At 44.7% G+C, this 24,920-nt stretch overlaps 1 protein-coding gene across 7 annotated transcripts in view; it reads left to right on the top strand.

The window, feature by feature from the left end:
- TBC1D22A (TBC1 domain family member 22A) overlaps positions 1–22,928 on the top strand; it is a 387,661-nt gene extending 364,733 nt beyond the window's left edge. For all 7 annotated transcript variants that reach the window (XM_056797602.1, XM_016425535.2, XM_007502511.2 and 4 more), the window contains exon 13: positions 22,026–22,928. In XM_056797602.1, coding sequence (XP_056653580.1) covers positions 22,026–22,154 — 129 coding nt within the window. In that variant the 3' untranslated portion in view covers positions 22,155–22,928. The remainder of the gene's footprint in view (positions 1–22,025) is intronic.
- The last annotated feature ends 1,992 nt before the right edge of the window (positions 22,929–24,920 follow it).

Below are 24,920 nucleotides of genomic sequence, written 5' to 3'. Positions count from 1 at the left end.
GAATGTGTTGTCTCACGAGGAAATATGTTCCCTGTCTTAGCTATAGAGTTTTAGGATGATATAGCTGGGAGAGACCTTGGACATTGCCTAGTGCAATCCCTTTTGGTGCTAGATAGGGAACCTGAGGCCCAGATGGTGAAGCAAGTTATCCAGTAGGCCCCAGCTAATGACTATCTAGCTAGGTCCAGACCCCAGTTTCAAGCATCTGGGTCCTACCTAATCTGAGCCATGTTCATTGTCTTTACCATCTAAGACCACTAGTGCAGGGGAACCCCTGGTCTCTGAAAGTAGCTGATTTTGCTTTTAGACATTGTAGTGGCTGGAGAGATGACTAAAGTGGGTCAGGCAGGGTGAGCTCTATGTTCAGACTGGAAGAGTTTGTGATTTGGACTGCAGGATGGAGGTTACAAATTCTGGCACATATTAACTGTGTGATCCTGAGGAGGTCACTCATGAGCCTCACACTTTCTCCCTCTTAAATAGTGATGAGCAAAAGCTTGGCCTCCTGGCCACACAACCTAGTCCCTCAGTGCTTCCTGTGCCCTTGCTTAAGATGCAAACCAGCCATATCATGTTCATAAATGTTTTTCAGAACAAGTCTGGGTTTGCTGTTTGTCTTTCTTCAGCCCCTCTGAAAAGGCTAAAGCAGTTGTGAGAAAATAAAAGTCTATTGTCAGAAACATTTAATTTCTGATACTGAGAATGGGAGAGAGCCTGGCTCTCTTGCCAACTAAGCCTCCTTTTCAGAACGGGTGATTGTTTCTCTTTCATGTTCATCCTCAGAAGTCTGCAGATTTTGTGTGTGCTTTGGGTGACAAGGGTCTTCTTTTCTCTCCCTCTTTGTTTCTCCAGTCAAAGTTGCCCCATAATAATGACCCTATTGGCCTAATCAGGTGATGTGCACTCTTGATGACCAAATCAATCAAAGCTTCTGATGACAGAAGGGATGGCAAGCAGCTGCTTGAGAGGAAGGGTGACACCTGGCACTTTGGGGGCAGGGGGCACAAGCACAGGAGGAAGGAGGAATTCTTATTTCCCTAATTCCTGAGAGGGCCTCCTCCACCAACTTCCAGCAGTCTGTGCTGCTTCAGAGTATCCCTGGATGGCAACCATGTTATCTTATCCCGAAATGTCACTGAGAGCCTGCCAGGCTGTCCAAGGAGCAACCCTTAGAGTGTAGCTCTCTTGGTTATGGAGTGAAATAGTGGTGTCAGAGGTTGGCTGTTTGCCAAAGCCCCAGCCTGTAACTGCACCAGCTCCCTGTTCCTATACCTTAGTTTCCCAAACTTCCAAATAAAAAAAGTAGACTGCTTTTCATACTTTTTGAGTTAACCCTAAGGGAGGAGGTGAATGTCTCTCAGGTGATCCAGGACTTGTGTAAAAATGGACTGGAATCCAGAACTTCAATCCCCATAAGCCTTTTAATCTTTACACTTGGCAGCCTGCCACCCTCGAAGCACACTATGAATAGGAGATTTGGGGATTATTAGGATCCCTATTGTTTCTAGATATTCATTAACCTTCTGAATGGACTTCATGGATTCATTCTATGTCTGTCCTGTGTTGGGCTTGTGTGAAGATACAGAGGAGTAGAGTTGGTCCTCCCTCAAGGGGCTTAGATTCTGTTGGGGACAGAAATGTACAGAGAATATGAAGTTGAAAGTCAATTCTAGGGAAAAGGCAGTAGTGCTAGTGAGGGTGATAGTGGAGTTTTTTGTAGGAGGGGATGTGCTGAGCATTGAAGGGAACGGGGTTCTATGAGATGGGGGTTAAGAGGAAGTGAGAGCATTGGAACCTGGCCAGACAAGCTGTGTGAAGGTCTAGTTCAGCGCTTCTCAACCTCTCAATTTGTAGCAATGAGAATACATAACGCATATCAGGTATTTACATTCTGAACCATAACTGTAGCAAAATTACAGTTCTGAAATGACCACCAAAATAATTTTTTGGTTTGGGGGTCACTGCAACATGAGGAACTGTATTGCGGGGTCACGGCATTAGAAAGGTTGAGAACCACTGGTCTAGATGGTCTAGAAGGGAGATGGTGGGGTGCATGAAGGATGGTGAGATGGAGATCCTAGAGGCTAGTTCAGCTGCATATGTTAGAAAAACATGTATTACATGTCAGGAAAATCTGTTCTTCTCACAGAAAGGGTGGTCTCTCATCTATGGGTTTGGAGGTACATTTGAGGACCCTTTCCTTGCCATGCTCCTTCGGCTCAGCCAACATATCAGGGTCCCTTGCCCACACAGACTTGAAGGATTTTGGAGTATGTACAGCCACATTCTGTGTGTGCTGAATCACATGTGACCATTTGACATTGTGATTTCTTATTGGCTTTCATTGCTTCTTTTCCTTTTTCTCTTTTGGTTTCCACTCAGGAATAAGTAGGAAACTTTATCTCATTTCTAGAAGAGATAGTTTTCTTTGTTCTTATGCTTTTGGAACAACTAAAATGGAGGGGTGAGCTCCCTGTCACTGCAAGTGTCCAAGCAAATGTGGATGCCTCCCGGTTTGTCGCAGAGGGATTCTTGCTTCAGAGATGAGATGCCCTCAGAGCCTATAGTTTGTGATTAAAACAAAAATAAAGGAATATAGTATAGTATAGATTCCAGTTTGGGGGATAAAAACTCACTATTTGATAAAAGTGACTGGAACAATTGGAAAGTAATTTGGCAGAAACTAGGTATAGATTAATATCTTACACTTCATTGAGATAAGATCAAAGTGGATACATGACCACTGTACATGATACATAAAGGGAGATATAAACAAATTAGAACAGGGAACATATGACTTAGATTTATGGATAAGAGAGGAATTTATGAACAAATAAGAGACAGCATTGTGAGATGTAAAATGGATCATTTAAATTACATTGCATTAAAACGTTGTACAAATAAAACTAATGTAGCCAAGATTAGGAGAGCAAAAAATTGGGTAAAGTTTTTTTTTTATTGACTTTCTCTGATAGAGATCTTATATGTAAAATATATAGAGAACTTTATCAAACTTATAAGAATAAGAGCCATTCCCCAATACACAAATGATCAAAAGATATGAATAGACAGTTTTGAGTGAAGAAATCAAAGTCATGTATAGGCATATTTTAAAAATGCATTAAGTCATTAGTGATCAGAGAAATACAAATAAAAACAATTCTGATGTATCATCTCACACCTCTCAGGCTCTGGAATTTGGCTATAATAATTCTGGGGGTTTTAATTTTAGAATCTATTTCAGAAGGTGATTGGTGGATTCTTTCTCTTTCTCTTTCCCCTTTTCATTTGAGAATATCAGAATGAATGGTTCCCATGGCAGGTTTTTCAGGAGAAGGCTGGCTTGGCTGCATCTCCCTAAGGAATGAGCAAATTTGTCTGATGATGGGTGATGCCATCTCAATGAGAGACACATGAAGTGTGAAGCCCTATCTCAGAAGGGTCCATGACAGGAGATGCTGCTTGGGGGATCCCAGAAGGGGAGCAAATGTCTAGAGTAACTATTTCATTGACAGAGAGGAAATGGACCCAGAAATATGGAATGATTCATCAAAATGGCCTGTCTGTCAAAGAAGCCATTCTTGGCCTGGGTGATTCTGCCCATCTGGGCACTAAATCTAGGGGCATCTGCAGAGTCTAGGTAAGTGAGGAGGCAGGCACATCAGTCTCTTATGTGACTATACCTACTGTTTGCCAGGCACTGGGCATACAGAGACTCAAAACAGTTTGAACTAAGCGTTTACAAAAAATAAACAAAAGAAAGGAAGCTACTTGGGAAAGAGCTTATGATGAGGGAGGTCTGCTGAGAGAGTAAGGGGAGGGAGGGGCAAATGTATTCTCTGCCTGCATTGGGAATAGCACACAGATGAAACAGGGAGATCTTAGGTGAAAACAGCAAGGTGAGGAATATAGGAAAGGGAAATTTGGGGCTTTAAGTGACAGAGGTCTTTACTTGATCCTGGAGGCAAAGGGAGCCACCGATGCTTATTGAGGAGGGCAGTTGATCTAGTCCAGTGGTTCTCAACCCTTCTAATGCCGTGACCCCGCAATACAGTTCCTCATGTTGCGGTGACCCCAAACCAAAAAATTATTTTGGTGGCTACTTCAAAACTGTAATTTTGCTAGTTATGATTCGGAATGTAAATACCTGATATGCATTATGTATTCTCATTGCTACAAATAAAACAAAATTTAAACATAGTGATTAATCACAAAAACAATATTTAATTTTATGTTGAGAAATATTAATCCAGTAGGAGGCGGTCTGAGCGCTGGGGGGAGGTAAATCCTGTTTGGGGAGGAGGTCCGCAGACGCTGCCTTCTTCCTGTCGTCTCACTCCAGCTCAAGCTGAGGCTTCACTTTGCTGGGGTTACTCAGCTACGTTATCCGCTCCAGGACTCGTTCTTAACCCCTCTGGAGCCAGTGCCCTGGTGCTCTCTCTGGATCTCTGTTTGAGTCCGGTCTCCAGGCAACAGGGTAAATCCATTGCCCCTCATAGGGGGAGGGCTGCTGATAGGTAGCTAATATTAGTACAATGTGTGGGCAGCAGGGTCCCCATTCTTTCCGAGATCTTGCTGTAAAGTAGCACGATTTCTCAGCGGCTAAAGCCATTAGAAATATGTATTTTCCGATGGCTTTAGGCGACCCCTGTGTTTTGGTTGTTCAACCCCCGCTGGGGTCGTGACCCACAGGTTGAGAACCGCTGATCTAGTCAGACCTAGGCTTTAGCAAAATTACTTTGGCAGCAGAGTAGAGGCTGGATTGGAGAGAGTGAAAGCTGGAGGGAAGGTGGAAGTTCAAAGAAGGCTAGGCAAGACGTAATGAGGACCTATATATGGGAAGTGAGTAGAGGGAAGGGGACAGATGCAAGAGATGGGGAGGAGGTTCCCAAGTGAACCCTTAGTCAGGAATGGGCAAGAGCAAGGAAGGAGAGAAGGAGGTAGTCCAGCCTTGTTTATCAGAGAGATAGTGCCTGCCCATTATATAGATGAATAGTCTGAGCCACAGGTCTGTGTGAGGAGGGCCTTCCTGCCAGCCCTTAATAGGACCCTTTTGATGGTTTTAGTCCAGTGCCAGGCAGCTAAAAGCTTGAGATGAAACAACATGGTGAAACAACAACCCTCATTAGACCTGGTGCTGGAAGTCAAGAGGATGTAAAACTCGGGTTCGGTTGATTTAGTTCAAGCAGTTTTCTGAAAGTTCTAAACATAGCTGCTTAATTGGACACTTAGCCAAATGTCAGACAGCATTTATTGGTGTACATGGCTACAGATTTAATTCTTCAGAACAAAAGAACCAGATATGTACCCAAGATGCCTCTCTAGGCCCTTCCTTTGAGGACAGGTGCCTTGGAAAGAGAAGCTGCTTTTCAGAAAGTAATTCTAGTTTCCATAAAAACTATTCTCAGCAAATGTCCAGAATGTTGGAAAGTCTTTTAAGGCCCGGGACTCAGAGCTCAAGTTTTCCCTGATGCCATCCCTATTCCATTTTTTTCTGCCCATCTGCCTTTCCTTATCTCTGCTGGGAGGCCAGATCTAGTACCATGGGTTATAATTGGCCTGTGACAGGGGGACTTTGGGAGGCACAATGTGGGTCCCCAAGTTGGATTATTTCCCCAGAAATCTTTTTTTTCTACTATCTTTGGGGCCTTTCTTTATGACACCACCATTTTTCCAGTACTGTAGGTCTTCAAATGGCCCTTATCCCTGACTCTTCCTTAGTCCTTCTAAACTTGGCCTTGTTGATTTTTTCCCCAATTTGTGCCCCCTGCCCCTTTTCCCTCTACAACCATTTCAGACCAGGCTCTGTCCCCTCCCCTGGTTTCCTTAGCTCTGGTCTTCCATTGGGAAGACCCTTGTGGGTATAATCTGTCTAGTGAATAGATCTGTTCTCATTCCTCCTCTATTCAGAATTCTTCAGTGATTGCCCATAGCCAAGAGAATCAAGGCCAGAGTTCTTAGCCTGGCATTCAAGGCCTCCAAAATCTGAATTTGTCTTGTGGCTTGTCTCCAACTCCCTATCTTCTTGCTCATTCCTCTCCTCTTCACTCTTCTTCCTTCTCTACTTATTGAAGACATCCCCTCAACCCATCTCCCTGCCAAAGAGCTTTTGTTTATTTAGACTGTATCTGCCAATATTTACCACTTCAGAATTTCAAATGTCTTAGTATCATTATGAAAATAATTTGGACTTCACAGTTCCTAAAGAGTCTGCAGAACACTCCTTGAGAGCTTCTGTACTAAATAATCTCTCAAATCCTTGCCACTAATCATTTTAGAGTTCTAGGTTATCCAGCCATGTGTGAAAGGGTCTGTCTTTCCTCTGCTGCTCCAACATTGACTCTTTCCATCTCTTAGCATTTTTGCCAATGGCTGTGTGGTTCTTTTCATGTGTCCTTCCTTTTCTCATTCCTAACACATAGTCTTTTGGTCAATTAAACTCTCATCTTCTCCAGGTCCCAGTAGGACAAGCATTAAGAAATTGAGGGGCTGGAAGGAGCCAGTTGATGTGTCCATATTTCTTGGTGACAGCATAAATGGGGCAAGCATTCACCATTTACCAGCAACCTGAGAAAATTTATGGAAAGTGTAACAACCCTCTTGGTCTGAGTTCTAGTTTTGCTTTTTAAGAACAAGTATTTCTTGATTTGTTTTGATAGCACTGACATTTTCAGTGGATTCTACCTTACTCTTCTTCCCAGAGACTAATCCTTTTATTAAAAAAAGAATAAAAAGGAAGAAAAGACAGTTCAATCAAACTAACAATAAGCCTTATCTCACCTGCAGCCTTCCACAGTCATAGTCCTCCACTTCTGTAAAGAGCAGGATGATGGGGATGAGTGCAGATTTGATACCTCCTCATCTTCTTTGGGGCCAAATGTAGGCATTTCCTACCATATCCTATCATAGCCTTCAGTTCAGTTCTTTTGATGGGGCAGCCTTCCCATGGTCAGTGTTCCATCCATTCCCTGGTTCGTGGAAATTCTCTTCATGCTTCACTCTAGTCATCTTTTTTACAGCACAATTATGGTTGGTTCCCCAGGACATCCTTTAGCCACTTGTCAAGTCATTCTCCACTGCACAGGCATCTGCTGTATTCCAGCTCATTGCTACTCCCAGAAGTTCTACCACAAATATTTGGGTGGTTCTGGCAACTTTCTCTTCATTGTTGACCTTCTTTTGACTTATTCTCAGCAGCAGGATCCTGTCAAGATTGAAGGGCATGGGAATGGATATTGCAGCCACTTCTTCAGCCTCACTCTAACTGGTTTCCGAGTCAGCTGGACCAGTCCACTTTTCCACTATCAGCATTTCCTACAGAGCTACTGATTCCATCTTTTGTTGTATTTACTAATTTACTAGGGGTGATTGACATTTCTCTTGTTAGTGATTTGAAATGTTTTTTTTTTCCTTTGCGTGTTTGTTTGCAAATCTTCTTTTGAGAACCGTTTGTCCAGTTCTTTCACTACTAACACCATTGGGGAATGGCTTCTGGTCTTCTGTATTTCTGTCAGTTACCTAAATATCCTAGGTGGCAGATAGGACCTTGTCAGAAATATTTGATAGAAAAGGTTTTTTTTCTCATTGATTTACTGCTTCCCTTCTTATCATAGTTGTATTAATTTTGCTTATGCATAATATTTTCAATCTCTTATAATTGAAATAAGCTATATTATCTTTTGTGATCACCCCCATCCTGTCATTGACCCCCTAGCCATAAGTGCAAAGGGTACCAAAGTACTGTTTGGTTCTCGTCTGCTTTTTAAAAACACATAGTTTACAATTTGTCTTCTGGTCCTTTTTCATTTGCCTTGTAAACAAAGATTTTCACACAGAAATCCAAGGCTTTCTCTTCCCTCATGAAAAGCAGATGCTGGGAATAGCAAGTGATTTTCCACCACCTTCACAGATTTCCCCAGCAGAGAAGAGGTTGGTAATTCCCCAGTCTTCTCAACTTGTGAGTCTGACCTTTGGAAATCTAAACTACAGTGTGAGTCTTTCTTTTTGGTTTCATTGGCAACTGAAAAATCAATTGGAGAACATTGAGTTGAGACACTCAGGAAATTTAATAAATTTTCACAATTTATGTAACAAGGAAAAAATACCATTTCACTAGTGAGTGAGTATATGAAATCAGCACTGCTGAAAGTCAATATTATAACACCATTAAATTCAGTTGTTGAGAGTTTGGCCCATGTTGAGCAGAAACTGAGTAGAATCCTCTTAACTTTACTGATGTCACTCCCTGCCTCAAATGCTCTTCCTGCCATGTGCTACCCAGTTCCTCTTCTTACATACTATGTATCGATTCATGCTCAGCTCAAATCCCAACTCCTCCAGGAAGCCTGCTGTGAGTGAACACACTAACTTCTGAGTACAGCCTCTCTCTCTTAATTCCCAAAAATCATATTGCCAGGACTTTTGCTTAGACTGTAGGGATTGGAAATGATCTTTTCATATCCTCAACTGAGAACTTTTGGGCAGGAGCTCCTTCCAACTTAGCACCAAATCCAGAAGTCTATCTATATTGATGACTTGGGAAATGACGTTTGTTCATCGAGGCACATCCCCCCCTCCTTCTGCGCCCCCCTTCCCCCTGTAAAATTAAAAAAAATTTTATTCTGGCCCTGCTTTGTCCAGAGGGAAATGCTGAGTTTCAATTTCATATTTTTCAAGATTCTCTGTCTCTGTCTCTGTCTCTGTCTCTGTCTCTGTCTCTGTCTCTGTCTCTGTCTCTGTCTCTCTCTCTCTCTCTCTCTCTCTCTCTCTCTCTCTCTCTCTCTCTCTCTCTCTCTCCCTCTCTCTCTCTCTCCCTCTCTCTCTCTCTCTCTCTCTCTCCCTCTCTCTCTCTCTCTCTCTCTCCCTCTATCCTCTCTCCCTCTCACTGCCCCCTTCCTTCTTCCCTTCCAATATCCCTCACCCCCTAGCACAATGCCTTCTGCACATCATAAGCACATAATAAATGTTCAGAGCATTGAATTGATAAGTACTGATCCCTGGTGTCCTAGAGCTCTGAGTCTTCAGTGTTGAGACCTGAATGTCAGCATTAGATGATGAGTCCAATGGAGAGGTGCCTCTAGCATATCATTAGCTGGGTGCACAGGGGCCAGTCAGGGAAGACTTCTTATCGGAAATGGAATTTATGTCAAACTTTACAGAATAGATAGAAATTTATTGCTGGAAGACATTGGTTTGATGTCAGAGTTCATTAAATGAAGTTACTAGATTTGGGCCTTGATTAAAAACTGGGAAGAGATGTGCCCACAGCTTTCTTTTCCTTCCCCCAATCAAAAGGGTCTCTCCTTTGCATTAAAGGGCAATATCTGGCTCCTTTCAGGGTGGCAGAGCTTGGCCAGGGGAGCCCAGTCCTACCAAATGCATTGTTTTCATAGTCAAATGGAAGTGAATTCTGTTGTTTTCTCATGTGAATGAATTTGTTGTGTATCCTGGAGACACTAGGGAATCACTGAAGGTTGTTAAGTATGATCAGTCCTGTGTTTTTTCAGGTTACTGTAGCACCAGGCACCACAGGGAAGAGTTGGTCAGAAGAAGAGAATGGTAGTAGGGAGTCTTATTTGATTGACAAGGGCCAAGTGAAAGGGAATAAAAGCCTATGAACAGAGAGGAGATGGATATGGACATGGAATCACAGAGACTTGGCCACTGATTGGATGTAGGGGCTGAATCCACGAGGGAATCATTTCATAGCATTACACTGCTGGGCCTGGGAATTCAGCTCTTATATTCTCTGCTCCCAGGAGGTGGAAGCTGGTGGGTCTCAAGCTCAGACAAAAGTTCTGAGCTGCAATATGCTGAACCTATCAGTTGAATGCACTATATTGGGCATTCTATGGCCAGGCCCCTAGAGCTGCTGGGCCACCAAATTGCTTAAGGAAGGGCAGTCCAGACTAGCCCAGGGTAGAAATGGAGCTGGGCCAATCTCTTGGGCCAGTCAGAGTGGGATTGGGTTCAGGAATGGTCTGTACCTTCCAGCATGGGCAAGATGGAGAGAGCTAGTATTAAAAATATATAAAGTGGAAAACAAAGGCAAAACCCCACCCAAGTCTTTATTAAGCATCTTCTGTTGCCAGAGAGGCCTAGGGACTGCATCTTTTTCCATGTACTCCTGCAGGTTCCCAGAGAAGGACTCCAGTTACCCACATGAACATAATGGATTATGGGGAGAAAAGTTGGGAGGAGGGGTGATTCTCTCACAAGTCAGTGAGTAAGAGGCTGAGTTGGAATTCGGATGCCCAGATTCTAGCCACTACCTAAAACTGGTTTTTGCCCTTCTGTCTTTTCTTCTGGCTCTTTCCCTTGCTTTTCTTGGGCCAGTGCTGGGCTGGGCACACACCAAATTCTTATTGCATGAACTTTATTCACCCTAAGCAGCTTCCTCTCTGGCTTCACCAGTCTCCCAGGGGTCTTCAGCTACTTTTCAAGCTGGGCCAAGGAAAAAGTGCTCGTTAGCTCCAGATTCAGTCAAGTTAAATTGTGTGTGATGAGTGTTGCTTTGAAGACAGTCCCCCGGTGGCATGAGCCTCCCAAATGATTTCTGGAGATCAACCATTTTTTCCCTTCCCTTAATTCCATTTCTCTGCCCTTCTCCTTCCCTTTGATTTCATTGAGGTAATGAGTTGAAACAGCTAGAAAAAAAGGCCTCAGGTCTTGGACTGTTTTTGCTCTTCCATTCATGCCTTTCAGAGCGGGTAGCATATGTGCCTTCTCATACAGGGACAACAGGCGTCTTGGCCTTGTAGCTTTCCTTTGCTATGCTGGGGCTGGCCTCGTCTTGATCCTTTCTGATCTCTGAATCTCTGACCCAGGTTGTGCTACCTCATCATATCTGGTTTTTGAATCAGCAGTAAGGTCTGGAAGTATGAGAGAGACTTTAAGCAGGCATGGTACCTTGCAGGCTTCCTGTACTGTTGTGGGCCAGTAGAGAGAAAGCTGCAGCAAGAAGCTGATTCAGCAAGCCCATGCCCAGCCTGCCCTCTCAGCAGCAGTGCCTGAAGTCAGTGTGTTTCTTATTAGGGCACCTTCAACTGAAAAATAGGAACTTAATTATGATGACAATGAACCACACTAGGTTCTCTGAAGATTGGCAGGAGATGGTTCTGACAAGAGTGTCACTTTCTGTTTTCCACATGGGACTCTCAGCCCAACTGGTGACCAGCTTGACCAGTTGACCAATTTTGCCAGCTGGTTAGTGACTTCTATCTGGCCACCCCTCTGCTTTCCATCTTTAAGAAGCAGTGTCATCTGGAATTTTAGAAGATCGTCAAAGACCGTCCCTGATGCCTGTATTTCCAGATGTCACTCTTGGAGTCCATGGGAGGAGCAGAGGAGAAAGGCCCTGGAAGAAACCCAGCCCTGCTCAGCCACGATTCAGCCATGGAAGCAGATGTGGATGAAACCATACAACTGTAGTGTTCAGAACCAAAAGGAACTTTGAAAATCCTTTAGTCTGAGCTTCTCATTGGATAGACTGAAGAGGTCCAGGCCAGTTGTCCTATCTCTTCTTCAGAGTAGTCAGACAGAAAGACTGGTGACATTTAAAGGACATCAGTGATGCAGCCAAAGAGCCCCCTGTGGGGACTGATTGAGTGGGATGGGATGGTGTGTCGGGGAAATTGACTTTTTGCCTTTTCAGCTTCCCCCCAGTTGAGAGTCTTCCTTCGAATCTAAAGATCCCAGTCAATGTGTAGAATGACCTTTTGTCTGTGGTTAGCTTCATCTCTTCTCTGTTGCACGTTGTGTTCTCTGTTCTTTGATCCATTGGTTAAAAGGTTACAGAGTGTGATAGAAAGGTTAAAAGTACAATAAATAAGAATGAACTTTTCATAGGCAATTTCCTTGCTGGAAGCTTGGTAGCTCCTCCTGCCCCCTATTGTGAGGCTGACTGAGGGGCCTGTGGCAATCACATGCTTTGCCAATAATGGGGAAAGGAGGAGTCCAAATCAGCAAGGCTCAGGGCCATTTCCTGTATCGTGATGATCACAGGAGTTCATTTGATTAAAAAAAAAAAAGAATGGTAGGGGGAGAGGAGGTGATTAAATGCCTCTGCCCACGTTCTCTTGCCATGCTTTGTCCAGACCCACAGAACACATACTCCAGTAGCTTCTACCACAGTCTGGGAGATGGGCAATGTTGGCCAGAATCAGAACATAGCAGATTCTCACCAGAAAAAGGGCTGGCCATAGGTGAGCAGCTGCTCATGAAGGACCTTCTGCTGGGAAGGGGGAATGGGAATGGGGTCCCCATCAGGAAACATCCTCAGAGTAGACATGTTCCTGTGGCTGCCAAGAGGTGAGTTGTCTTTCTTTGACCTTTGACATTCTGAAACATTTGTCTCTGGCCTCTCTTCAGACTCTAGCTAGCACAACTCAAGTAATCCCTTATTTACTATGGGCCTGGCCCTATGTGGTTTATAGGAGCAGAGTACAGCTTGGTTTTACAGTCTAGTTGGACAGACAAATGCCACCCATGCAAAATGATCATAGGCCAATAGAAGAAAAAAGAGTGGAAAGATAAACCATGGATGGTCTGTAATCTGCACCATCAAAAGACTATTTGCTACATGACAGAGATGACATACACTGTAAAGTACATTAAAGTTTACTTCTGAATCCATAGATTGGGAAGCTCAGACTTCCTCACAATAGATATCTTAACCCAGGAAGCCCACCTTCCCATACATCCACTGGTCCTAAAAGCCAAGGAAAGCCTTCTCTCTTCTGGAATGGAAGTGTGAAATGGGGCCTTTCTGAAGTCCCTGGAATTGATGGAAGAGATATTGTGGGGCAGCTAGAGAGCACCTTGAATAGAGTGCCAGGTCTAGAGTCGGGAGTACCTGGGTTCAAATGTAACTTCACACACTTCCTAGTTCTTGACCAAATCACTTAACCCTAGTGACTTAGACCTTGTTGCTCTTTGAATTGACACTACACTACACTACCAACACACAGACATATACACACTCTCTCTAAACATCTTAGATGTCAGAAATATTTTTCCTCTCATCAAGGCTTGGCCCAAAGGAATTCTCCCCTTCAGGCCAGACAAAGACGCACATAGGAGGGTTCCTGTGCCCTGACCTAGTAATCTAAGGTCTGGGAAGGGAGGGCACCTGAAATCTCCTGCCAATCCATTTGTGGGTTAAAGTCATAAGGCAGAGTCACACATTAGAAGCTAGATGGAACCTTAGATGGCAGCTAGTCCAGCCTTCCTATTTTATAGACCCTCCCTTTGAAGGTTGAATGATTTTCCCAAGATTACATCCATTATAAATGGGAGGATTGAGTTTTGAGTCCAGTACCTTGGGCTCTAACCATTGCTAACCATTGCTCTTCGCATTGTAGGTCCTTTCTTTCAAAGTACTTTTTTTTTAAAAACCATCTTCCTTGGCTTCCTTGCTACCTGTGCCAGACCTGACCTTTTACCTCACTCTCTAAATGCAGGTCTCCTCCAAAGCTCTATCTTCAGCTCTTTTATCTTCTTCTCTGGCAATTCTGTCTCTTAAGTGGATCTTTGAATCTTTGAATCTCTTAAGTGAATCTTTGTGGATAATCTCCAGATCAATCCCCTTTGCCCTGACTTCATCCTAAACCTGTACTTCCTCCTCCTTCAAGCTCAAATCAGCCTTGATTCTCCCACTTTATCTTACCCTCTGCCCCTCTTAGGATAGACATTTCCTCATTTCCCATCTTCTCCACCATCTCCACCCCACTTTTCAGCTTCCTTTTCTGGGCAGTCTTCCTTCAATTAATTGTAAATTCTTCAAGGCCAGGGACTTTCTTTTTTTGTGTGTGCCTGGAACATAGTAGGTACTTTATAAATGTTTATTGATGTAACTTGACCTGTATCTCCAACTGTACTTGAAGGTCAACATAGAAATTCAAAGTTACCCGCACTTCTCTATTTCTTTCAGTGACCCTCCCTCATCTTCCAGGCACTGAGTCTTGAAACCTCTAGTCATCCCGAATTCTTCCTACTTCAGCCCACAAATCCAATTGTCCAATAAGACTGTTGATATCTTCTCCAAACCTTTTGAATTCTAGACCCTTTTATTGGTATGGCCAATAGCCATTGCTATTGTACTCGCCCTGTTCAATCCAGGACCTTCTTGCTTCTTACTTGGATTCATAGACTTCCTAGCCTCCAATATCTTCCCACTCCAATGTGTTCTGAGGGCAGTTGTCTAAGGTCCCCATTTCCCCCACTTCCATAAATTACCAGCTCTCTCTCTCCAAAGTATAGAGAAGAGATACCATGTTAGCAACTCTGCTTGAAGACATCCATCTATTCCCATTTGCTTACAAGATGCCCCTTGCCCTCTTTCCCTGGTCTTGCCAAGAGTGATGAAGGTCTGTGCCTTGGTGTGTGTGTCTGTAAGCAGTGATGTCTGAAAAAGTCCTGTTTCCCCTTGTCCCCAGTAACCACCGTCACAGTTTGGTAACAAGATTTGTAACCGTGCAATTTTGGAACACAAACTCTGTTAAGCCAGAAACCTAGTTTTAAACATGATTACAAGCCCTCCTGTGAACACAGTCTGAGTGTGTAAGTGAATGGAAGGGGAAACCAATCAAATTTGGGCCTTTTTTTAAAAAAGAATTCTTTTTGTTGTGACTAGAATCAACAAACTTAAAAAATTGCATTTGCCTGGAGAGAAAATAAGAAAGTCTCTAACCCAGGTGGAGTCAAAGAAAGCAAATTGCTCCCATCTTTCCCATTGAGAAAAGAACATAAATAGCTTGTTTTAATTTAATGTGAATTTATCTTTTAATTAGCATCTGCCATAGTTCTTATAGATTCATAGATTGTGAGAGATGGAAGAGATCATCTGGGCCATCACTTTTATTTTACGGATGACGAAATTAAGGCCCAGAGATGTTAAGTAATTTCTCTATGATCATATTGCTAGTTGGTGAGGAATTGGGGCTTGAACATTCCTCTTCTGACCCCTTATCCAGGGCCTTTCCTGTTTCCCTTGGATTAGCCTGATATGACTAACCATTGAATGAGTGACAAACAGTAATGATTAAATAATACAGCAGCTGCTAAATTATTAATAATGCTCTAAGTGATCTTGAAATTTTGTATGAGAGATGATAATTATAATCCATGCTTATTCAGTGATACTGCAAGGATCCATGATCCTATCCATTTAAGGACTCCATCAACAAAAGCCTTCACTGTGTTTTTCAAAAATGGCTGGAAAGATTCAATACCACATGGCCAGCCTTCATCTTGTCAAATGATGTTATCCAATTACTTTGAACATTTTAAGAATTAAACACACACACAGTGAAACCTCAATCACTTTGGGAAAGGGTCCTCAGAAATCATCTAATCAAGCCTACCCCAACCAAGAATTCCTTCATCATCATCACCAGAAGACATTTTATGGAGGCTGATGTGCTAAACAAGGGACATGTTAGATACCCCAGTAGGTGGAAACATGCCTGGGCAAGGTGCTGCTACTGCCAAGATCATGGAGTTGGGGATACCACACATTCAGAAGCCTTTCCCTGTGCAGCTCCAGAAGCTGCTTGTGTTGACTTGGACATCTGGATACCCATGTGACTTAGAATGTTGTACTACTTGTATTTGTTTCTTTTTAAAAATCTAAACTTCAGGACAAATCTGTGATTGTGTGGGCAGAGAGTCCTCCCAGGTGAGGAGATTCTCTCATTGTTGCTCAGCCCCTTCCCTGAGATTAATGAGTAGTTTAGGGAGTTGTTAAATGACTTGCCCAGGGTTATACGTCCACAGGGATGTGCTGGAGCCAGCTCAGATTGACTCTGGAGAAAAGCTGCTACAATCAAAGCGTTCTTGTTTTGTAGATTGTCTAGCCTTAAGAGAATGAAGGAGAAAATGCTAATAATTTAGATGAAACACAAAAATGTATCCTACCAGACTTTTTTTTCTTTCAGAGTATTCCTTTGGTTATACAGCCACAGTCTATCAGAGGTGACACTTGTAGGGCAACTGGATGGCTTAGTGGCTAGAGTGCTGGGTCTAGAGTCAGGACGACTAGGGTTCAAATCTGATCTCAGACATGTCCTGGCTATGTAATCTTGGACAAGTCACTTAACCTCTGTTTGATTAGGAGGCAGCTAAATAGTTCACTGGATAAAGTATGAGCCTGGAGTTAGAGTTCAAATTCTGCCACATTCTCTAAAGCAGAGTAGCAACAGAGAAACTTAAAACTACCTTGAGAATTCTCTCCAACCAATCTTAACATAATACCATAAAGCGAATACAGGAGTGAAAGAACCAACAAGGAGGCAAGAGTAAAGCAACTTTCAGGCAGAGAACAACTTGAAAGGTAGGTAGAGTGCAGCTGCGGCACCAGCGTGAAAGGGAAGCACAGCCAGCAGAAGGCTACATCAATGAGTAAGGAGCAAGCCAACAGCAAGCCCCCCAACCATATGTCTACTGTTCCAGGTTCTGAACCTGGGCCCAAGCCAACATCCAGATCCTGAGACTCTGCCTGGGCCAATAACCCAACTAAAGTTCCAAGCAAACCTTCAATGAAGTTTGGAATTCCAGTCCATGGCCGTTTGTGCTGTGCATCCTGATCTATGTGGGCCCAGACCAAGGCCAGGAGTCCCAGTTGGGCTTATGGTGAGTAACTGAACCCAGTTTGGAGCAGTCAGTAGATCCAGAGGTAGATTCCTGATCCCTGGCTGGTGCAATCCTCAGGGTCCTGGCTTATGGGAGCCTGGCTGGCCCTTGCCAAAGCTCAAGGCAGAGACCAAGGGCAGGGCAGTCTGTCCTATATATGTGACTGACCGGAATAATTTCAGAATGAGACCAAAAGCCCACACCCAAGCCTGAGGCTAGACTTTGAGCCATCTGTAGTCTCAAGGGGCAATTGAATCAGCAGAGGGAGGTGGCTCTCAGAGCTCCCAGGCCACAGGCTATCATGCCATCCTGGAAGAACTAAAATTTGCAGAAATCCAAAAATAAGGCTAGAGGTAGCATCAAGGAAGAACTGAAATTTAAGAGAGTGTCTATCCTCCCTGAGAACAGAACCTATCTTTAAAATAAAAGTGAAAGTTAAGAAAAAAACTGGGAAACATGAGCAAACAAACAACCTAACCATGGAACTTTTTATGGTACCAAAGAACAAGGCACAGACACAGAAGGGGACAGTGAAAGCAAAGCAAATACACACAAAACTCCAAAGAATAATATGAATTGGATTCAGATTCTGGAAGAGCTCAAAAAGGATTTTAAAAATAAGTTAAGAGAGACAGAGGAAAAATAGGGAAGAGAAATGAAAGCAATGCAAGAAGAAATGGGCCAATTGAGGGAGGCTCAAAAGCTCACAGAAGAAAATAATTTCTTGTAAATTAGAATTGGGCAACTAGATACTAATGACCTCAGGAGATATAAAAAAACAATAAAACAAAATCAAAAGAATGAAAAAAAAAACAGGATAACCTGGAATATCATTGGGGAAAAAACCCCAACTTACCTGGAAAATAGATCAAGGAGAGATAATTTAAGAATTATTGAACTACCTGAAAATCTCAAGCTATTGGTATCTGAGATCACTTTGCATTTCTTTGTCATCCATTTTCTATTAACTTTTTTGTAGACAGGAGAATGTAAGCCCCTTGAGGCCAGGGACCATTTGGTTTCTGTCTTTGTATTCCCAGCACCTTGAAGAGATGCTAGTTGTTTCACTTGAGGCTAAACAGGATAGGAGTTGTCCTGCAGAAGAGAAGAGGAAGGCCAAGGGAGGTAAGGGCAAGGCCTAAACTTGTACTGAGATGGAGGCAGGACTTCAAATAGATCTTATTTTTGTTCTTAGACAGTAGTGCTTGTGTCTCCAAGGCATGTCACTGCCCAGCTTCCCACTCCTGGTCTCCATCTTCCCTGGTGCTCTCTTCTTTAGTCCAGATGGTATTGGTCTTCTTGGGGAATACTGACCTGAGCCTTCAGCAGGAATGATCTTTTAACGACAGATTAAAGGAAAAGATGAAAAATGGTCACTCTACATGGAGGAAGCTCTCTGAATAGCTTTAATTTACCCAGGTTGTCTGGGGGGGCCTATCTCCATGCCTGGTTCTGTGCTCAGTGCTTTGGGGAATACAGAAGAAAAAAACTGAGCCCTGACCTTAGTGAACTCACATGGAACTAAGAGCTGTGATACCCAGACCACTATCATTTTGACAATATGTATATTTGTCTTCATTTTATATATGCTTTGGGAGGGGATATAGGAAGTGTTTGTAGATGAATAAGAATAAGCCAAAGGGCTTAGAGCTGTAATGGGAGCTCTGAGGTCATTGAGGCCAAATTATACCATATACAGATGATGAAGCTGAGGCCAGGGGAGAGGGAGATAGGCCCAAGATAGCACAGATAAGAAAATAATATCCGATAATTGAACCTGAATTTTCTAACATTATATCCAGGACTCTTGTCATGAAACAACAACTAAATACTGAATTAATAAATTGCTATTGGGGAAGTAACCTGGCCCCTCATTTCACAAATATTCATAAATATTTTATTCACAAATACATATTCCAAAAATAGGCAAAATAAGGCCCAAGATGGGGAGGGATTTGCCCGGGGTCATATAGCTAGTTAATGGCAGAAACATAACCAAAAACAACTGTGGTGTAATTCTAGGGTAGTGATAATGAACCTTTTAGAGATAGAGTGCCGAGCCTGCCCCCCAGAGACCATGTGCTGTACACCCGCCTTCCCCCCTCCCCCAGTGCTGGGCATGCCCCCCCCCCCTCCACCTTACCCCTCACAGAGGAGGGAGGAAGCTTTCCTAGAGCTGCTGGGCAGAGGGACAGGTGAAGGGAGGAATGTTTTCAGTAAGTGTAGAGACAGGGAACGGAGTAGTCTGAGTACTCTGCTCCCCTCCAGCTCTGCCACCTGTGAGCCTCCCTCCTTAATCCCCTTGCATTCTCATTGGGCTGCTGAGCAGAGGGATGGGGGATGTGAAAAAATGTTTTCAGGCACTATGGAGAGGGGGACCTTTTCTGAGCTCATTTTCCAGGCTCATTTGGTATGTATCCATATTTCACCTGGTATTGACTGGCTCCCTCTGCTTTACTCCTCCAACCTGACTTTTTATCCTGGAATCAATATCTTGGGCTCAGTGATTATCCACCTGAAAATGGGCTCTTAGAAATGTGGATAGGCCCATCCTGCCCTCTACCATCAGCTCAAGAGGGCCTAGATCTTTTGTCTGAGCTTCTCAATGGTTCCTGAACCAAGGGACTGCTGGAAGATTTGGGATCCTCACATTAAGTAATGGTCTCTTTCATCTCCATGGGCTCTTGTCCTCCTGGCTCAGTCTTCCTGACCTGCTTGAGGAAGTTGACTTAACTGGGCCTGAGATATTGTCCTCAGTGGCCTTGAGATTCTAAAGACATTGACAGGCAGGCCAGGACAGGCAGCAGTCTTCATCCCTCCCCAAAGCCATTGTTCTGACTTTGATTTTACACTTGGACTTAACAAGTGGAGACATTTCTTATTGGAATCTGGCCTTGGGGTCTAGCACTTTGAGCCACGAGGAATCCTGATGAATGTTCCCTGAGCTACTTGTCAGATGAGACTGCACAAATGGAGGGGAGATGAGTACAGAGACCTTTAGACCTTTCTTGGTCTGTCATGGCTGTACTTGGCTGATGAAATTATATTGATGGGTGCTGTTCTGCCCCACATGATCTGAACAGGCATGGGGAGCAGGCAAAGGGCCAGCTGTGTGTTTCACTTTGGGCCCTCTCTAAAGTTGGCCATTTCTGAGCTCTGTCAGGTCAGGTACTGCCTGGAACCTGAACTTGGCTTTTTCCTTCATGCTTAAACTCAGGACAAATTGAGAAATCCTCCAGCCTCCTTTCTGTCCCCCATAGTCATCACTGCTTAGGCTCTTCCTGAGACTCGTAAAGAGTTCTCCGACCACTCTTGAGCATCTTGATGCTTTGTTCCCCTCCATAGATGTCATTGTGCTTTATTATGTTTTCAGCAGAGCCACTCCAATGACAGACCAAATCTGAACAGAAAAGTGAATTAAACTAATTAACCTGGCTGGTGCATTCAGGGTATGTTATCTCCTGAGTTCTGGCTTCATCTTTTCCTATTAATGGGAGAAAATAATTGCAGGCAAATGAATCCTTTCTCCCTGCTAGTAGTAATTTCTTCTTGGCTCTGTGGTAATTTGTAAACTTGTGCCTTCTAAACAGACCTTAATGTGTTACCTACTCAATATTGATTCAAAGACAGTTCTGTTTGACATTAAAAGCTATCCCCTCTTCCCACCATCCCCGGGATAGCAGAGGCTAGTTTCACTTAAGAGGAAGTCAGATGGACTGAAGCAATGCCTGGTGATCTGTGCAAACCATCAGGAAAGCCGAGTTCGCCATGGGAGCCAAGGCTTGGCTTGGGAAGTGTTGTTGTCACTAATAGAGTTGCATGGATGACCTTGTGTGACAGCCCTCACTGTTGGAAGTTGTTCCTTATTGCTCACCCAGATCCCTCAGGGTCAACCAATTAGTAGAGACTTATTTTAAGTTTCTGCTGGATGTGCCTGTGCAGAGCTTTAGGGATATTTAAAAAAAAAAAAAAAGCCTCTGCTTCAAGAAGCTTCCAGTCTAATGGGGAGCAGGAGAGGGGCGGTGCACCAGGAAAACAAGCATGCACCGATAAGCTCTGGAGGAGATAAAGGGGAGATAACCAAGGGAGGGTTGGAGAAGGCTTCCTCTAGAAGATGGTTCAGGTCTCAGTCTTCTTGGGTGTGAAATGGGAATGATCACAGCCTCTGGCTCCTAGGATTGTTGTTGATTATTCTTGTGGTCATTAGGGTGAAGACTGAGTGCCAGGCACTAAGAGCTGGGGAAACAGGTCTTGCCCTCATGGAGCTTCCAGTCTAATGCAAGACAGCACATCCTGGGCGGTGACGGATCCAAAGGAGGGTGGGGAGGGGAGAGGCTGTGCCACTGGGCCAAGTTTTAGGAAGTTCCGTGTTCTGGGATTCTCCATAAAAGTGCTGACACAACCATGTAATGTGTGGAGTCCTCAGTGACCACAGGGCTGCCTCCATGCTGTGTTCCATGGTTAATAAGATATTACCTGAGGGCATAGATTTAGAAAAGGAAAAGCCACTTGTCTGCCTGCAGGAGCTCCTAGGAGGAATGAGGTCAGAGATCAGGCAGTGGCTAAACACACCTTACTTGTGTGATTTTTTTTTCCTGAAAGAAATCTCTACCTTCAGTTACTTTATGGGCAGGAGTTCTGGGCAAGCCAAGACTGGGTCTTCCCTGAACTCGATCATTGTTCCTCCACCCCAGCCCAATGAAGCACAGAACTTTATTTATACACAGTAGGTGCTTTATAAACATGGTTTTTAAAAATGGAATGGGATTGCCTCAGAGCTCCTCCACAGGCAGGTGGACCCTGCAGCCAACACTGTTCCTGCTGTACTAGGCCAGATGATTTTTGGACCATCAGGGCCTTGCCCATCCTTTCTAGGCTTTGGTCCAAAGCTGCTTCCTGGAAGAACTCTGCTCTGGGCCCTCCTGTTTTGGTGACAAATGAGGTAATGTATGCAGAGTTCTCTGTAGGCCTCGAAGGGCTTATAGATGTTGGCTGCTATTGTCATGGGCGGATTATCACTAACATCCCTGATCTTCAGCGCTTTGTGTCTCTGATCCGTAAGTACTTGTCTGGTTAGCATGAAGGCAGTGACAGGCCTGGATGCCTTCTCAGGGCAGGCACCTCTGAGGGCTCTCTGTCCCTGGCCCTCCACAGTGGGTTGAGTTGGCCCGATGTCATCTTCTTCAATGACATGCAGAACGATTTTTGACAATTGTTATTTGATGCTTTGGGTGTCCTTTTGCCTCCTTTCCTCCCTCCCATCCCTTCCTCAGGTAGTGAGCAGGCTCTCTGGGGGCTGCCACCCAACACGCAGTTCCCTGTTGCTTGCCCTGAGAGAAGACAGATCCCCCCTCCCCTTGCTCACTTCTAATAGCCTTGTGCTCTCTTTTTGGCAGGAGCTGCTCATCTTTCTCCAGAACCTGCCCACAGCCCACTGGGGAAACGAGGAAGTCAGCGTCCTCCTGGCGGAGGCCTACCGCCTCAAATTCGCCTTTGCTGATGCCCCGAATCACTATAAGAAATGAGCCCTGGAGGGCCGGAGCTATGATGCCACCGCCGCCACTCCCACGGGCTGGTTCTGCAGTAACATACTTTTCATTCTGGTTTGCACATTTCCCGACTTCCTTACTAATCGTGGCATACTTTTGTAAAGTGCGCATTAGGGCCATCCGTGTCTACGCTGGCCCAGGATAGTCGCTAACTTGGAAAGTTGCCCAGCGATGGGACCTTCCCGGGGCCAGGAGAAAAATGACCCACTGAGGGAGGCTGTCTTCCTGCCCACACTAGAAAGCACAGGACCTTGGCCTGTGTAGACACAGTTTAGAGAGTCTCACTTCTTGCAACAGAGATGAGAGGGATACTTGAGATACCAAAGAGAGACAGACATGGACGCACCCTATCATGGGAACTTCCCTACAGAGGGTCTCCCCGTTTCCCCCTTCCCTCATCTGAGGCCAGCTTCAGAGAGGGCTCAGTGCTGGCAACAAGGTTTCTGGGGCTCTCCTGGATCAGGGACTTCCCGTCCCATCTTCCTGCCCGCCCTGCCCCCACACCTGTAATGTCTTGTTGCCAAATGTGTCGTCACTCCGACTCCCCCGGGGGCCTGGTGAGCACCCACAGGGTGGGGGTGGGGTGGGGCAGGGCACCATTTTGAGGGAAGTCAAGGCAGCCTTGAGAGATTGTTGCTTAGAATACCCTTGGGAGCACTTGCTTTGTTGGCTCTGTATTAGATGTATTTTCAAACTGGAAAATTCTATTCTACTAAAAGTAAATGGAAATTAAAAAAATCAATAATCAAATGTGTTGTGAACCATGTGACCCTTGTTCAGGGTGCCTGACCCCACCGCAGAGCAGCCAGGATTGATTTCTTACATGGTTTCCCACTGAACAAGTTTGTTTTAAACTCCTTGGAGAGAAGGTCTGGGTGCCGAGCCTGTCGGAGAGTCCAAGCCCCACCTGAAAATCTGGGGTTCTGTGGAGGCCAGAATGCCTGGGCCAGCTCTTGCTTCTATTTTCTCTCAGATAGGTTGTGAAGAAGGGGCTCAGGAGAAGCCTCCCATGTTTGCTGTCTCAGAAGTGACCAGCCCTGGTGGTAGGGAGGGGAGGCCTGGCACCCCTGAAGATGGACCCAAATCGAGGCCCTGCTTCCCTTCCTGATCCTGGAGATGCCCTGGGCACACAAGCTCTTCTCTAGCTCCTCTGGGGTCACTGGCCCTGCCCAGGTGCTAGCCTGGTGGATGCTCAAGAGTGTGGACAACCCCTCCCCCCAATCTTTGTTGCTTACTGAAATTGTGAAAGCTTTTGGTGTTTCCATTGCTTCACTGTAGGACAGAGGCTGAGCCCAGCCTCCCTGGGGAGGTGGTGGAAGAGCCCTTCAAGGGGTGGCCCAGGCCTAGGACACGGTGGAGAGGGATGACAGTTTCAGAAGCTGGGGCCCATTCCATCCCTTTCAAGGGCCCGAATCTCCAACATATTTCTTTACTGTCTGCCCACAATATGGAACAAAACAAAAGCTTTCCTACTGGCTCAGGAATGACCCCCACTGAGAAATGTGACACCCTCAAACAGGAGAGCAGTGTGGCTGATGGGATGATACCAGGACTGCCTTTGGACATGGAGCTTACAGCAGCCTCCTGGAAAAGACCTCTGAGGAAGGTGTCTCCATCCTTCCCTTTGCCTTCTTATCTCCAAGAATTTCATTCTCTTCCTTTTAGAGTCTCTTTCAGATTTACAGAAAATACACCATGCCTACTTGATGTGTCTCTCTGTCTGTCTGTCTGTCTGTCTGTCTGTCTGTCTGTGTTTACAGAAGCCTCAGAGCAGTGAGCCGTTCCTGGCATCCCAGCATGTCCCTGGTGCACCTACCCATCTACTTTCCAGTAAATAGGCATGGGCACATTCATTGTAGGTAGTACTTTATTCAGAAAACATTCTAAGGATAGCCTGGTTTGGAGGACAAGACATGGGGTACAGACTAGGAGAATCTGAATATGCTTGGGTAAGCCCCTGTGCCTCAGGTTGCCCATCTGTAAAGTGAGAGTATCTCTGAGGCTCTCCTGTGACCCTATTATGGTGTCATTATCAGTGCCTTCCCTGGAGCTCCCAGCAGGCCCTTCTGCTAATGATGGAAGGGGCTGAGTGTAGCTTGGAGTGGGGGGCACTATCATTTCTCTCTACTCTAGAGAATTCCAGTTGGCCAAAAGAATTCATAATCATCAGAGGAGTTCATGAGAGCCTTCCTCCAGTGAGACCCCCTAGGACTGAAGGGGAAGGAAGGCCCTGGGGCTTTCAGATACCAAGGATCAGAGGAGGAAAATGTGTTCATAGCTCCCTCGGTGTATCTTGGAGCAGTTTCTGAAGGGTCATAGCATTCAGAGCTGGGATGGCCTGTGAGAGGTCATCCAGCCCAACTTACTTCATTAATAGATGAGGAAATTGAAGCCCAGGGGAGGGAAAGGACTTGTTCAAGGCCACACAGACAGCTCCCAATAGCACAGCAGAGTTTTTTACCCAAATCCTCTGCCCCCCAGAGTTTTGATCATTTCTAGTAAGCCATGATTCCTTTCTTTGGAAATATGTGCAGGGGACCTGATGATATTATTCTTTATGAGGATGAGTGAATCTGTCTAAAGTTATTAAAGTTTGTGTTATGAAAGCATACAGAATAAAAATTCAGAGTTTTCAATGTACAGAGAGAAGTCATCTGGGTTTCAGTATTTGATTAGATGTGGGATAGTAGAGCAAGGGAGTCAACCTAGGAAAGGAATTGTTGGATTCACTCAACTAGATTT

This window comes from Monodelphis domestica, chromosome 5 (genome assembly GCF_027887165.1).
Source record: "Monodelphis domestica isolate mMonDom1 chromosome 5, mMonDom1.pri, whole genome shotgun sequence".
NCBI lineage: Eukaryota > Metazoa > Chordata > Mammalia > Didelphimorphia > Didelphidae > Monodelphis > Monodelphis domestica.
The sequence above is the reverse complement of the archived record's forward strand: the minus strand, read 5'-3'. Positions and strand labels throughout refer to the sequence as shown.